Here is a 15,754-nt window from a genome sequence, read left to right as displayed (position 1 = left end):
AAGCGGCAAACACGCCGCTGCTGGTTTGCACTCATTACACACAACATTATGTTTGCTACAAATGAACCACAATTGGTTGCTGATACCCTGAAGGAGCATAAACCATCGCATGAACTCCGGTCACCGCATCGCAGGCTTTCAAATGCCCTTCTGCGGCCGCCTGGAACGCTCTTCGTGCCAATATTAAAACGCCACTGGAGTAGTGCACTTTGAAAACTAATTCCCTATGGAACTGATTTTTGTGTTCAGTTTGTTGTACTTCCCCTGCATGGTTGGCTACGTATGGTGCCAAAGAAGTTCAACACAAGTATATATATACACGCAAACGGGTCTGTCCTGTCACCTCCTGCCAGTGGGTCTCCACCACCCCATTTCTGCGCAAACGGCTCCCAACCTGCCACAAACATTTTGGTGAATGTCATCATTTCTTAATTTGGCAGATGGTAGCGTTTTGTTTTGGGAATATTTGTCTCTTAGTTAATGTATCATCGTCAACGTATTTAAACCCTGTAAATCATTCGGTCCAAGCTCGCTGAGGCAAGGAGGCTGTTGGAAAACGTAAGGAGCTGTGAACACTGCCCCAGTAGGTTATTATCCTCTGTGTCGTATGCTACGAAATAATTAAGTCGATGAAATTCTAACGAAATAAAAAAAACTAATAAATGCCCCGACATCTTTCTGCTGTACAGGAAGTGACGGCTCCCCACTGCTCATGCACTTTACGTTGCGATCAAGAACAGAGACGGATCTCTTGCTGCTCACAGCTGTGAAACATGAGGTAGAGGTCGTCTGTCAGCGGTGAACTTGAATTAAAAAAAAATTAGTTTTGATTAACTGCTTTAAAATGAGAAGTTTTAATGATTCTTAAGCAATAAGCACAACATTCATCAAATGAAGGAGCCGTCGTTGCTGGTAAGGGCATTGTCACGGGGAAACCGTGCGTGCAAAATTAAACGTAAAGAGTCTCATGGAATTAATGTAATCTGAGACTCCTGCTGCTATGATGTTGAAAAAAATATGATTTTACGTCTCAATAATACATCGTCAGCCAGCTTGGCTCGCGAGCGTGGTGTTTCGAAAGCCCAAAATCAGCGACGGAACTTTTCACGAAGCAACGCAACGGAAAGAAAATCCAAACAAGAATCCCTCAGATTGAACCTCACAACATTTATCCATTACAGGAGCCGCCAAGGACTAATGCATCGCACATTGCGCCGTGCGTCTGTGCCTGTTCACAGACGCATTGCCGAACATCGCGAGCAATTCTCTCACCATCACTCGCCCCCTCCTCACCCCACAAACAACGCACAAACACTCACAAACAACGCACAAACACGCACAAACAACGCACAAACACGCACAATTCACACGCCAACAAGCTCCTCGCGCGCACCCGTGTCCATGTCAAATCACTTTTGTCTCCCCGAGTGCTGATTACACACAGCGGATACTCATTAAAGGCTGAGGTTGACCTAGGGCAGGCCCAAGCTAAGTAAAAATGATTTGCCCTCATGTTATGGGCGTCATGGTGGCGAGATGTTAACTACCTCGCCTGGTCTACAGGAGGTCGTGGGTTCGATCCCGACCCTGGCGCCTGCTGCTGTATATTAGGAGTTTGCGTGTCTCTCTCCCCGTTGTCACGTGGGTTTTTCTCCGGGTCCTCCGATTTTTCCCTCCACATTTAGAAACGTACGTTTGGAGTATTTGGCTGCTATAAATATCCACATGATAATCCACTTCGTTGAGTGATAATTTGTGGCCAGGTCGCTTCTGCAAAAGAGCTTTATAGCTCAGTGGGTCTTATTTGGTAAAATAAAACTAGTTTTAGCTTTTAGTTTTGTTGTTGATATTTCTTCATACTCCAAAGCTCAGCCCCGTAAATCAGGCACACCCAGAGTTTTATCCACCTTGACTAAATGTGCTTCGAGATAGGATAGGAGGATAAGAGGATAGCAGGAGTTCAAATGTTAACTGGGATCATGGGACTATGCGTGAGCCACTGGGCCTGTTCCACCCCTTCCTACAATCTGCCCTCTTCTCCAAGGCACACAAACAAACTGGAAAAATAAATAATCACAAGTATCGCCGTGGGGAAAAAAAAACAACCACATGGAATGAACGTCGAGCAGATGAAGAAAGCTGAAAGGAGGTCACTGTGGTGTTCACTTTGAGGAATGCTTCGCGCAACACCTGCAGTGGAATGACGACACCTGCAGTGGAATGACGACACCTGCAGTGGAATGACGACACCTGCAGTGGAATGACGACACCTGCAGTGGAATGACGACACCTGCAGTGCAATGACGACACCTGCAGTGCAATGCCTCTCAGAAAGTGTGAGCAGTTTGCATAACGCAAATTGCTCGCGCGGGGATTGTTACAATGTAGGAAAATGTCTTCGGGGTGGAGAGGCTGGATGCGGAAGTTTGACCAACAAAGTCGAGTTCTCATTTCTAAATTAGTTGTCTTGGACATTCCCGTAACGGACCCTGTCGCTTACAATGTGCCAATGCATCTGCACCCTTCACACCGAATCTAAGTAAATCAGCTCAGGGCCACCACTCTGAATCTCCCCCCACTCCCCACCCACTGTGAAAACAGACGCCCATCCTCCTCGCAGCTCACTCCTGCCCGCTCCTTCCTTCTCTCTCCCCCCCCCGCCCCCTGATCATCATCATCATCACCTCTCATCCCCAACCTCTCCTCCTTCCCACCCCAACACCTCCTTCTCCCCTTCCTGCACCGGCGGCTCCTTCCGTCTTCCCGCTGCTCGTCTTGAACCACGCCCTCTCTGTCCGTCTTGGGGACTTCCGTCCCGGCCCTTTCCCGCTCATCTTGCCCTGTCTGCCGCATTGAGCAACTGACTCTACACCCCCTTTCCAAGGTCGAGCCACGGGCAAAAACTTTCATATTTTTCTGGCTGTCTGGCTGGTTGGCAGGACGTGACATCCGGAAGAAGCTAGGGACGGGTGAAGGGCCGCCTCCAAAGGACGTATTACTCCTCGGGTCTTGCTCACTCAATTAGTCTAAATGTTTAATTTGCGTAACATGCGCATAGTATTTGTATAGAATGTAAATAATTAAGCTCCATTTTTCATGTTTGAACATTAATAATTGTTTCTTTTAATAAAATAACATGAACTATTTCAGAAGAAATAACAAGATCTGCAATAATATTGCTGAACACAATTTTATTAACCTAGACCCTATATCTCACTATACATTCTTAGATTCTAGTATCGTCATATTTCAACAACCCACACTGCAGTATATCACCTGCATTCTACGCCTGCTCTCTGGCGGACGGAACAGCATTATATTCGTGCTGTCCCTTAAGCTACCATCATCACATGGCTCACAAACTGAAACCTGGTTGTATAATTTACACGTACTTGCCATATACTAGAAGAGAAAAATTCTGGCAAACAAATTTAGCAATTAGAAATGCGATGTTTCCGTTGAAACGGCATAAATAATCTTCAGGGTAAGTTCGAGGAAGTCAGAATAACCGTGTCACCTGACCCAGCTTCTTAAATACCGGTGCGTTTATTGGTCAGAACACTCCATAGCGGTCCAGGGTGCTTTTATATTGTTTTTATTTTACCAGGTGAGGCCCACTGAGCTACACAGCTCTTTGTTTAGAAGCAACGTGGCCACAAATGATCGCTCAATGAAGTGGCTTATCACGTGGAAATTTATAGCAGCCAAATACTCTAAAAGCACTGTGATTCTAAATGTGGAGGGAAAAACCGAAGGACCTGGAGAAAAATCCACACAAACTCCAAATATACAGGCGTCGAATCCACGACCCTCTGTATACCAGCCAATCGCGGGCGCCGGTAGCATCCTGCAAACTCTCGGTTGGCCGACGCACCGCGCGCCCTCATTGGCCGAGCGGATACGTCGTGACGTCACAATGCCGTTGCAAAGCTCTCGGCGTCCGCAGGAGCCGTTCGGTTCTAGCAAATGGGACCATCACGGGACCTTGCGACCAGGTTTATTAAACTAGATATTAAACATTACAAGTGAATTGATTCGCAATTAATGTGTTTGGATTTTATTCTAATTTATCTGTGCCAATGATTAACATCGCACACATTAGCCCGTAGCAGGATAGCATTAAAATGCTGGCTGAAAAAATCAACATGTAAAGTACTCTGTTTGTAGATACCGATCTTTAACGTAAGATATTTTAAATAAAATACTGTCCTGAGACTGAGGCTGACTTAATTTCCATACCAACATTTGATTTAATACATTAGTGAATTAACCATTTATAGTAAACAATTGTTATGCCCGTATTATTATGATGAAGCACTGTACGTATAGGCCCCACGTTGTTTAACCCGCAGTCTTTCGGTCCCGTATGTTTTTGGAGATAATGGAATCGTCTTCTTCAATTACATTTTAGGGAAAGTGTAGAGGTTTACTTTGGAGGTTATAATACAAGCTTAACAATTAAAAGTACACTATTAAAAGCAGACGTTATATTATATATAGAGAGCCATCTTGACGGTTTTTTAGCTTCTTTCTAATTCACTAGGATCCATGAGGACAGTACTGTACTATACCTTTACTCGTGCTACCAAAAGTTCCCGTTTGGCCAGAACAGTCCCCAGTTTCAGAGAGGCTGTCCCGGTGTCCCAAAGATTTTGTGAACATTTGGATTTTGTTCCAGTTGTAATATACAGTGTCTGAGTTCACGATCGAGCAAATGGCGGGGGTGGAGGGGCTGTAAAGTGAGTCGGTGGGGCCTTGAGCAGCAGGGCAGGGCCATGAGCAGCAGGGCAGGGCCAAGAGCAGCAGGGCCATGAGCAGCAGGGCAGAGCCTTCAGCAGTAGGGCAGGGCCATGAGCAGAGAGGGAGGCCACTCACTGTGTGGGCCGGGCTAGTTAGTGAGTGGGCGTGGTTATGCACATGTGGGCGGGACTGCAGTAGGAGGAGGGGCTGCTAGCTCTCCCCACGTGTCCCCACGTATCCCAGTTGAGCCTCCAACAAATGTGGTAGCATTAACATGTGCACTCAGCAATTCTCGTGAGATGCAATACTAATGTTTAACACTTAGGTTTTCGCGACAAATGTTATCCATTGATCGTGTAAATATAAATGTGTCGTTATAACCCGCCAGCACCCAAAGACACCTGACGAATCGGCTGTATCGGGTGGTGGCAGGTTTATGGATGCAATAATAATTTTAAACGTTGACGTATTGTATAACTGAACTTTTTCTGTGTCTCCGTGAAGGGAATTGAATGAGAAGTTATATGATAATAACGTCTCAGTGTTGGACTGTTTAACATTTTACCCAATAGTTTCTATTCACCATTGGTACAGCAAAACAAAACCGCTGGCTGCTTGCAAGAACAATTCACCTGGGTATGACAGAAGGGCTTCATGGTCGTAAAAGCTAATGTACATCATGTATCTTGAACAATGTATTCTGTGCTTCTGTGGATCACATGGACTGCTGCTGAAGGCACTTAGGCAAATCAATTATTGCATAGGCACAGTTTTTGTTGTGCGTGTGAAAAATAAGAGCAAGGCCATTGCAAAGGAAATGCTGGTGCTCATCTACAATGTTTAAATAATGTACTTCAATGCAACATTTATGGACACTTAAGTCCTATAGAACCTTACTCCTTAGAGCAATAGTGTGGCATATTCTTAAGCTGATGGAAACGAAAAAGGAATAGGCTTTATCCTTAAGATGTTCAAATACCAAGTAGACACCTATCACAAGGCATCAAATTTACATTCACCACACATGCTGTTGTTTCCATGGTAAAACATGGAAACAACATTCTTTGATACTGATTGGCCTACACCAGAGACCTTGCCTCATCAGTGTTAGACCAGAGAACGCCAAAAGGCAATTAGCACAAAGACAATGCGAACATCAAAGCATTAATAGATCTAAACAAGCTATTATAATATATTCCTCAAGCGTTGACGTATATGCAAACCGTGCCCTATTTGTTTAATGTCAAAACTGAAATCGATTGGCATCCTATTTTTATTGCAAACGTGGGCTTTAATCACCGTGCTATCATGTAACGCACACATCGCTCCATATTTGTGATCGCAGCCACCATGATCACATTTTCTTACAAACGTCACTTTTATGGGGAGCGATGTAAAGCCTAGACTAGGCCACAACCTTGGGGCTGCTGCGTGCAGCGTGCAGTAGTTACGGGTGAATGGAAGAGCTGTGGGTAAAGCAAAGTTTCTGTTCAGTGTCAAATTTGGTTAATATTAAGGCTATAGTTAAGAGCGAGGATTATGCCAAAGGTTACATTTAAAAATTACAGAACTAACGACTGTATAGCGTGTCTTGCTTTTAACAACGCGAGCATTTTTGGGGCAATCACTTTTGTTCCGCAGCGCTTATTTGCAACAAACCGCGCGGCTCCACCGCTACCGTCTCACCTGCGAGCGACGCTTGCTTGTCCCTCGCCCCCTCGTGGCCCAGGATGGTGCAGGCTACCGTGATCCCGCGTTCGCCCTTGTCCCGCCTGCCCGCGTGGCCGGCGCTCTTGTCGTCATTGGAGATGGGCCAATCCACGGCCGCCTGCGCCAGCCCGCCGCCGCCCCCGACGCCGCCGCCGCCGCCGCAAAACTTGCGCTTGCCGCGGTGCTCCTTCTTGTAGCGGCAGCAGCAGCGGCAGATGTAGCAGCAGCGGCACCAGTGGTGCGCGAGGGCGACCAGCAGCGCCAGCAGGGCCACCACGGCCAGCACGGCCGCCAGGGCGAGGGCGGCGGCCACGAGAAGCAGCCTGCTCTGCTTGCCGTCATCGTCGCCGTCTTCGTCGAAGCCCGACGGCCCGCCGAGGCCGGACACGTTCTTGGAGAGCGGCGTGGCGAGGCTGCGCGTGATGAGGCGGTTGACGGCCGTCACGTCGTCCAGCGTCGCGTTGGCGAACACGTGCAACAGCGCGATGGCCCGGTGCCGCGTGTCGCGGGCGCACAGCACCAGGCGGTGCAGGCCCGCGTGCTCGTCCGTCAGCGCCTCCCGCACTGTCACAAGGCCCGTGCGCGCGTCGATGGCAAAGAGGCCCCGCGGGTTCCCGCCATCGATCGAGTACTGCATCGGCGCCATCGGAGATTTGGCGGTGGACGTCGCCGAGGACGACGACGCCGACTTGGTCTCGTCCGCCGCGGCCACGACCGCGGCCGCCACGTCGTCGCGCCGAGGCACGGGTGGCAGGGAGTCCGGGTCGATGGCCGACACAGGGTAGACGGTGGTGCCCGGCACGGCGCCCCCTGTCGTCTCGACGAACACGAACGTCGAGTTGGTCTTGGGCGCGAGGAACTCGGGGGCGTTGTCGTCCTCGTCCACCACGTGGATGAAGACGCGGGCCGAGGAGCTGAGGCGCGACGTGGGGGTCTGGTCGAGGTCGCGCGCGCGCACCTCCAGCGTGTAGAAGTGCTGCTTCTCACGGTCGAAGGAGAACCCGGCCCGGATCACCCCCGTGTCGGGATCGATGCTAAACAAAGGCTGCTGCGACGACGAGGAGGACAGCGAAGACAACGACGTCGATTCCCCGTCGTCGGCCGCGTGCCGGTTCGGGTCCTGGTCCCAGACCTCCGCGCGATGCTTGGCGTCGTTCTTGTCGAACTCCTCCCCGTTCACGACGGTTATCGCGTACTCCAGCTTCCCGTTGTCACCCTCGTCGGGGTCCCACGCCGACACGCGGCCGATGATGTTGCCGGCCGGTTGATTCTCGCGGACGTAGAAGTGGAAATCGGGCAGCTCGAATTGCGGCGCGTTGTCGTTGCGGTCGAGGATGCGCACGATCACGGTGGCCGTCGCCGAGAGCGGCGGGACGCCCCGGTCGCTCGCCACCACGGCGAGAGCGTAGCCGCCGGGGGCGTCCTCCCGGTCAAGGCTCTGCGAGGCGGTCACCAGGCCCGTCGTGAGCTCGATGCGGAAGGCCGACGACGAGGGCCGTACAACGGCGGGGGGCCGCGCGGTGCCGGCGACGTCGGCGGCCCAGGAGGCGGCCGCGTCGCCGCCTCCGGCCGCGTCGGCCCCTCCGGCGCTTATCCTCAGGGCGGTCACCCTTTCGATGGAATAGACGACGGCGCCGTTCTTGCCCACGTCGGCGTCCGTCGCCATCACCGAGGCGACGCGCAGGCCCGGCGGGCCGTTCTCCGCGACGGCGGCCTCGTAGACGCGGCGTGGGAACGTGGGCGGGTTGTCGTTGGCGTCCGCGACACGCACGAACACGACGGCCGTGCTGGAAAGGCGTGGCACGCCCGAGTCCTTGGCCACGACGCGCACGACGTGCCTCTCGCGCCGTTCCCTGTCCAGCCCCACGCCCGTCTCTAACAGGTAGCGGTCGGGCGATGGTGGAAGGCGCCGGACGCGGAACGGCAGGTCGGCGGCAGCGCCGGCCTCATCCTCCTCGTCCTTGCCGGCGCTCTCCTCGTCGCCGTCGAGGGAGATGGACAGCGAGACAACGCCGCCGCTGCCCGAGTCGCGGTCCGACACCGAGATGAGCGCGATGGGGAAGCCCGGAGGGGACGCTTCCGAGACGACGACCGTCGCCGCCGAAGCCGTTCCTCTCACCTCGCCGTCGCCGCCGCCGTCGTCGTCGTCCGTGTCATCGGCCGTCACGGCGTCCCCCTCGGTACGGGCGATGATGCGCAGCTCGATCTCGGGCGGCGTGTCATTCTCGTCACCCACGACGATGGTGAGCGTGGCCGTGGCGCTCGCCGGTCGCGAAGGCGCACAGTCCGTCGCCACGATGACCAAGCGGTGGACGTCCGCCTCCTCGCGGTCCAGCAGGCCCCACACGACGACGAGGCCCGATGACGAATCCAGCCAGAACAGAGCCGTGTCTGGCCGTCGACGAGGCTTGGCCGACGACGGCGGCGACGAGGAGGAGGAGGACGAAGGCGTCAACGAGGACGATGATGCGAGAGACAGCAGCGATGACGACATCGGAGGTATTGGCTGGGACGATGACGAGGAGGACGACCAGGATGCGAGGCGGTACTGGACCTTTCCGTTCTCGCCCTCGTCGGGGTCGCTGGCCTGCACACGCACCACCGGCGTCCCCACCGGCGAGTTCTCCGGGATCTCAACCGTCATCTGCGCAAGCCGAGAAAGCGATCTACGGTTAGTATTGACAACCGCCGCGCTGCCAGCTAAAACATCGCACGCGCATTGCCGCGTCAAGACAGACATTCTGAACGGTGACCATCCTGCTGGCCCTACTGTGACCATCCCGCATTCAGATGTTTGACCAATTCCTTTTCTACTGAGCCATTTTCACGTCAAAAGGAAATAACAATAAAATCTGAAACAAATGAGAAAAAAAGAAGACATGAATAGTCCCCATTGTATTCATGGCCACAGGACTCAAAGATAAGAATGTCCAAGCTCCTTTGGACATTATCCCAGTGAAAGTAATTCCTTTTGAAGGAAGAGTTCAAGTCTACTATGAAGGATCCGAACAAAATATTTGGCTGTGAATATGAGAAGTACAGAACTATGTACCAGACATGTTTTGGCTCAGCATCATTATATACTCCTGCACTGGTATATAAGTAGCACCGAGTTTGGAGACATAACCCCTTTTGGTGGAGAGTATCACAGCACAACATGAAAGTCTGCATGATGCACACATTGCTCTTCCAACGTGTGGGATTGGTGTGTGTGCGTGTGTCGCTACTTGTAACCCGCACCGTATGAATAAAATACAACACGGTGATTTTCGAGTCACCGTACACAGTGAGGGCGTCTCTCTGGGTGTCTCCGAGATACAGAGAGACAATGAGGTACACCTGGACAGACACTCGGATATACAGAGACACAGCATTTTTTCTATTCTATTCTTTTCTTTTAAAGAACCCAAAACAGACATCAAATAGGGGAACGCAGGCCATGAGCATGTAAGGGACCCGGAGCGTTACTCCCTCAAATGAGGGACCGCTTGGAGGCACCTGGGGCTCGCCGCCCAACCGCAGTGCTAGGGGGTGACGATCGACGGCAGAAGGTGAACGAAGGAAGTGGAAGGAGAGGGAAGAGAGGGGGGAGCGGGAGGTGGAATAATGCCACCAAACAAAACCCACAATAAAGTAACATGAGGGCGGTGCCCGAGTTTACCGTTCTTGTTTTCCCCGAGGAGCAACGGTCGTCGTGTGTTTGCAAGTGGTTCGGAATCTAGAGTTCAAGGACTGTTGTTTTTTTTTACAACTCCTATAACTTTTGATTTAAAGCTTTCGTGACTGCAGGGATTCATATTCTTGGTTCTTTCGGTAAAGTCACGTAGAAGGGAAAGAATAAATAATAAAATATAAAACAATATTGTTTTATATTTTTAAATATTGTTTTATATTTTTATTATTTTATTGTTTCCCTTCTACGTGACTTTGCCGAAATAACTCCTATAACATTAAAAAGAAAGAATCAGATTTTAGAAGTAAAGCACCGCTAGCTAAAAAAAAATCCCAAAAATTTGACAAACTCCTTGACATGTTTTGTTCCTGAAAATATTAGGAGCTGTTACCGCACTGTCTGTAAAAGCCGTCTGCCACACCAATGGCTTCCCTTTCAATTCACTCAAAATACTCTCGTAATTGAATTCGCCCACCTGTGTTTCGTGTTCGACTCAATATTTTCACCCAACGTGACGCACTGTGAGTGGCGATCAAAGAGTTGTCAGTGTAACGAATCCATTGATTAAAACAAATTCTCACACTCCATTAATGTTATCACGTTTGTGTTTGGTTTGGTGGCGAGCATTAGTGTAGCGGTTAGCGTGCTGCGAATTTTTAAACTGAGCCTTCTTCTAAGTTAACTTAGCCTTAAATTGGCACCTGGCGCGGTGTGTAAACATCAGAACTGCGAAGTCAAAGGTGGCCGGGCGTGGTGTTGGCCACCCACCTTCTCGTGTGCCATGCCGGCCTCCGTAGGTGCTCGCTAACAGCACTTGCCCCAACAGTCTGTTAAGACTATACAGGGGATTGTTATCTTTGTTCGCGATGGTTTATGCAAGTTATTATGCAAGTTATTCACAACTCACGATGGCCTTAACAAAACGTTGTAATGTGACTACATGGTTCCCTTCAAGGTAGAATTAACTCGGTCCATCAACGTGCTCGGGCATAGTATTCATATCTTGTACATTGCAGTGCAGATGGAGTTTTTACATTCTTGCAGTCTTGATGTATGTACGTGGTTGGTTACCGACGCAAAGGATTACTGCAAAAATGTGAAAAATATTTCTATAAATATCCTCCGAAGCCGCTAATTCTAAAAAGAACGGGTCTTGGCAGTTCAGCGAAGCAGCCGTATTGTTGCGTTCCGTCACCACGTATTGCCTTGGCTTAACCTTTCTCTTACAATACCCTCAATGCAGGCATGACAAGCCTTCGTCAAAGGTCCTTTGGCATTTGCGGAATTACACTTCCTTTAATCCGATCTAATAGCAGAGCCAACTGCATTTTGGATTTACGGACTCTGGCGGCATTCTGAGAGATGTCAGCGTGGGTGCATTTCACGGAGCCAGGGTAACCCACCCCGCTCCCGTTGAGCGCATCGCCGTGAAAGCACAATTTTAATAATGTGTGGAAAAATCTGTGTTCGTAAAATAAATAAATATAAATTGTGAATACAATTAACCAATCTGGCAACCCATGGGCTTAGAAACTATGTTAAGACATTTTTTCTGGAATGTTGCTTGGTATATTTATTGCAAACAAAATGAGACCAGCGCAATTTCGCTCTTACCGAGAACAGAAGACAACCCAGAAAGATTTCAGGTAATGTACATTTTATTGTTTAATATTTTAATTATTTCATTGTTTCCCTTCTACGTGACTTTACCTAAACAACCAAGGATATAATGTACATTATTTTTTGATTCAGAATATGTTTCTTGGAACAAAAAAACCTAATCTAAACCCCTTAAAGCGATTAAAAGTTTGTCGTGTTTAAGGAACGGTCTTGTGGACATGAAGATGAAGACAGGAAACGTAAGGATGGATAAGACGGCAGCGACGGACTCTCGGCGTCAAGGGCAGAGCCCTGAATATGAACCGTTTCAAAACACATGCATTGGTGAACATCAACATGAAGGCCTATTCAAAAAGAGAATAAATAAAAACTAACATGAAGAATGTCTACCCGGTGGAGGGATTATACGCCCCAAAACCACTGCAGTATAACGGGCCAATGGGAGGAACAAAAAAAAGAGACAAACAGAAGCCGATTGAGAGAGGGAAAAACGAGAGATTGAACACGTCCTGAGGTGGAGCTCTAAAAACCGCCGTTGTTTAATCATCGCCATTAGCACAACAAAACTGAGCACTTCGAGTGACTTGATTCCTTTGCAAAAGGTATCTTATTTGGCGTTTGAACATCTTAACACCTGCTTTGTTGCCAGGATGGGTAACACCTATTCTTATTTTTCAAATCCGTCAAATCAGACTCGACGTCTCGCTCAAGACGGCACTCGACGTACTCTAAAGCGATAGGTCGTAGATCAACTCGCAATGCCGTACCTCATTTGCATAAGCCTACCGTCATTTTGCACGTTGACATTTTGAGAAGTCGGACAGTGGGGAGCTGATGTATTCAGCAGACTGGCCAGTGACATTTGTACACCACACCATGTGCCTCGCTTTGCACGAGCCTTCGATCTTTCTACAACAATTTGTCATTACCGGAGTGACCGATGTTTTCATAATTTCATGAATGCATATGATATAATAATCCCGCGTATAATCTGAAAATCTCCTCGGTCCATCCGCCTATTTATCTGTCTATCTGTAGCTCGTAATGTGAAACCTACACTGCAGCGTGGTTATTTTCACCATCACTTTCTATTTTACCATTCAATAATAATATTTCAATTTAAAGCTTTCGTGACTGCAATGATTCATCTTCTTTGGTTCTTTCGGTAAAGTCACGTAGAATGAGAATAAAATAATAAATTGATAAAATAAAATAACACAATAATAATGGCCGAAACGTCGTGAGAATATTATTGTGTTATTTTATTTTATCAATTTATTATTTTATTCTCATTCTACGTGACTTTACCGAAAGAACCAAAGAAGAATAATATTTCAGTTAAAAAAATTAACGAATTGAGTTGCAAAGCCTGATAATTGGGTATGGGATTGTGTGGCAACTCTGTGATGAGCTGATATGCTATCAATAAGGCTATAGCCATTTCACCCAATGTCAGCTAATTACGGCTGTCACACAGGAGTTCAAATGAACAGTTCAGCACTCGGCAGTGGTGACCTACTGTAAGTTCAAAGTTCAAGTTTGTTTTGTTGAATCCGGTGAGAATTCAAGAGACCAGGATGAGTTTCATTTTGCGAGAGTGACCTGGGCCACAGAAATGACAAAAAGCAAAGCAAATAAATTAAAGAGCAGCAAACCCAAGTGGACTGAACAAAAACACTATCACATGAGGAATCGAAAATATATTGCAATCATAACTCAACGTTGTGAGTAAAGTGGAAGCTTTCCTGGATTTAATATTGAAAATATTCAGGAACTTATTTGGAAACGTACCATACACAATATGCACGTTATACGTTTAAAAGATAGTTTTATTTTTGTTAACTATAATTATTTAGTTTAACACGTAGGCTGTGTCGTGTGGTGGTGAGTTTTAACGACACATTTATATATTTGCGCGATCTAACCCAAAAAACCTCTCATGTATAATGATTTACTTAGGGTTGAGTTTTGTGCAGATGTAACACTTGGCACTTGACAAGTCCCCACTTAAGGCAGAGGACAAAGAACCCCCGTATAGCCTGGACAGGTTGTTGGGACAAGGGCTGTTATAGCGAGCACCGATGAAGGTTTCACATGGCACACGAAGGTGTGGGTGGCCAAGACCATGCCCGGCCGCCTTTGTCTCCCCAGCGCTGATGTTTACACACTGCACCAGGTAAGTCTGTTCTCCTATAACGCCGCGTGTTGTTTTCATGACGCGAATTGGATATAACGCGATGATCGTATTAGGGAACACATATTTTATAACGCGAATGCAAATTCGAAATAACGCGACTGAGCGAACACAACAACGTCACGCGAGTAGGAACAAGCGGTCGTACGGCTGCCTCGGCGTAGCGTCACGCAGGGCAGTGGGATGCTGCTGGATGCTTCGAGATGCTACTACCCACGTACCCCAAGTCTTTGTTCAGCCTGCATACGCACCACACGCGTCATCGCAGGCTGTGCTTTCCCCTATATTATTTATTCCTTATTATAACTTATTTTTTTTCATAACGCAGTGTTCTTCAGGATTGAAAATACTTCCGCGCCATAGGAAAAGGACAGACTGTACTAATTTGAAGCCGAGTCAACCTCGGGGAGGGCACTCTTATTGGACACGCGTGGGGAATCAAACTCGGGTCGCCGGGTACGCAGCGCAGCGCGCTGACCACTGCCCTTCCACTACGCACTCAAAGTGTTTACTTTGATCGTGGTAGGACTTTTGGCAGAGGCACTGTTTCCATGTACCAATTAAGGCTGGCACAGCACACGCAGGGGTTCGGCGACACAATCTGCCACCTTTGTTTCTACTGCGTTGGTTTTGATCGCTGTGCCAAGCACTCCTATTAGTCTGGGGGCCAACTTAGAGACGGCTCCCGATGTGGTATTTAACATGCGCATTTTATTCACTTTCCTAAGGGAGTTTTGCAAAAACAGCATCTGTCCATCGTACAAACACGCCACACGTATATACTCGCGAGGGCCGAGAGTTTCGGAAACGATGTAAAAGCCGCTAATATGCAGATAACAACGACACATTCCCCACCATCGGCGTGCTAAATGTAAGCGCTCTGCTTATGCCAATGTGTTCACATTAACACCACCGGCCACACCTGCTGCTGGGAATTAATACGACACGGTGGATAACGCTCCGTGGTCTGCCAGACATAAGCTCACACTGTGCACCTTGCTCTTTGCGATGAAAAAAAGTTTGTTCGGGCACAATGTTGTGTAATTGGACTTGTTAGCGAATATATTATTTACCAACTATGACTAGAAATACATTTCACTTGGCACCCTCGTTTTCCCCTTGAAAATTAGCTCCCTCCTTCCCCACTCACTGCAAGCCAACGAAATTAATTAATGAATAGTTAAAAAATAATAATGAACAATAGGAGGCCACTGTGGGCCAAGGTCTCTTTTCCAAGGGCTGCCCGGCTTGGGTGAGCGCTGGCTGTCCAATCCCCCAGGTGCTCGAGCGCAGGGCGTGGAAGGCAAGTTGGTTGAGAGGGGCGGGGGGGGGCGGGGTAAGAAACGTTTTCCGAGATATAAAGTCAATACCATTTTGAGAAGTGTTGACTTTAAAAAGAAATGCAATAAAGAACCTTGCTAATCATCGAACAAAGACCGTAAATGCAATGTGCGGTGCTTTGAGTTGCGCTTCTGCGGCTGTCTGGAATGCTCTCCCTTCAGATATGAGGATGCCGCTGGAGCTATGCACGTTTAAATCTAGATTTAAAACGTATTTCTTGAAGTACTAATGTTTGTGTTAAGCTTGTTGTCCTTCCCCACACCTCTGATTAGCACGGTTGGCAATGTACATACATAAATAGATTCTGTAAAGTCAGCATTTGAATGCTGTCTAGACAGAAATAAAATCAGTGGTGTGCTGTGATCTACGTAGTAATGTATTCTTTAGTAATAGGTTTTTACTCTTTTATCTGGCATCAAAACTGACACCTTTATACAAAGGATCATGTTTGCAATAACCACAACACAAGCAGTCGA

At 48.4% G+C, this 15,754-nt stretch overlaps 1 protein-coding gene across 3 annotated transcripts in view; it reads right to left on the bottom strand.

Annotated features, from left to right (window-relative positions):
* Positions 1 to 15,754, bottom strand: part of LOC116952389 (uncharacterized) — an 814,348-nt gene that overhangs the window by 355,139 nt on the left and 443,455 nt on the right. For all 3 annotated transcript variants that reach the window (XM_076074262.1, XM_076074261.1, XM_076074263.1), the window contains one exon: positions 6,427 to 9,094. In XM_076074262.1, the coding sequence (XP_075930377.1) occupies positions 6,427 to 9,094 (2,668 nt within the window). The remainder of the gene's footprint in view (positions 1 to 6,426; positions 9,095 to 15,754) is intronic.

Source organism: Petromyzon marinus, chromosome 46 (assembly GCF_048934315.1).
Source record: "Petromyzon marinus isolate PM22_M1 ecotype Great Lakes invasive population chromosome 46, UKy_Petmar_22M1.pri1.0, whole genome shotgun sequence".
NCBI lineage: Eukaryota > Metazoa > Chordata > Hyperoartia > Petromyzontiformes > Petromyzontidae > Petromyzon > Petromyzon marinus.
This window is presented reverse-complemented; position numbering and strand designations above follow the sequence as displayed.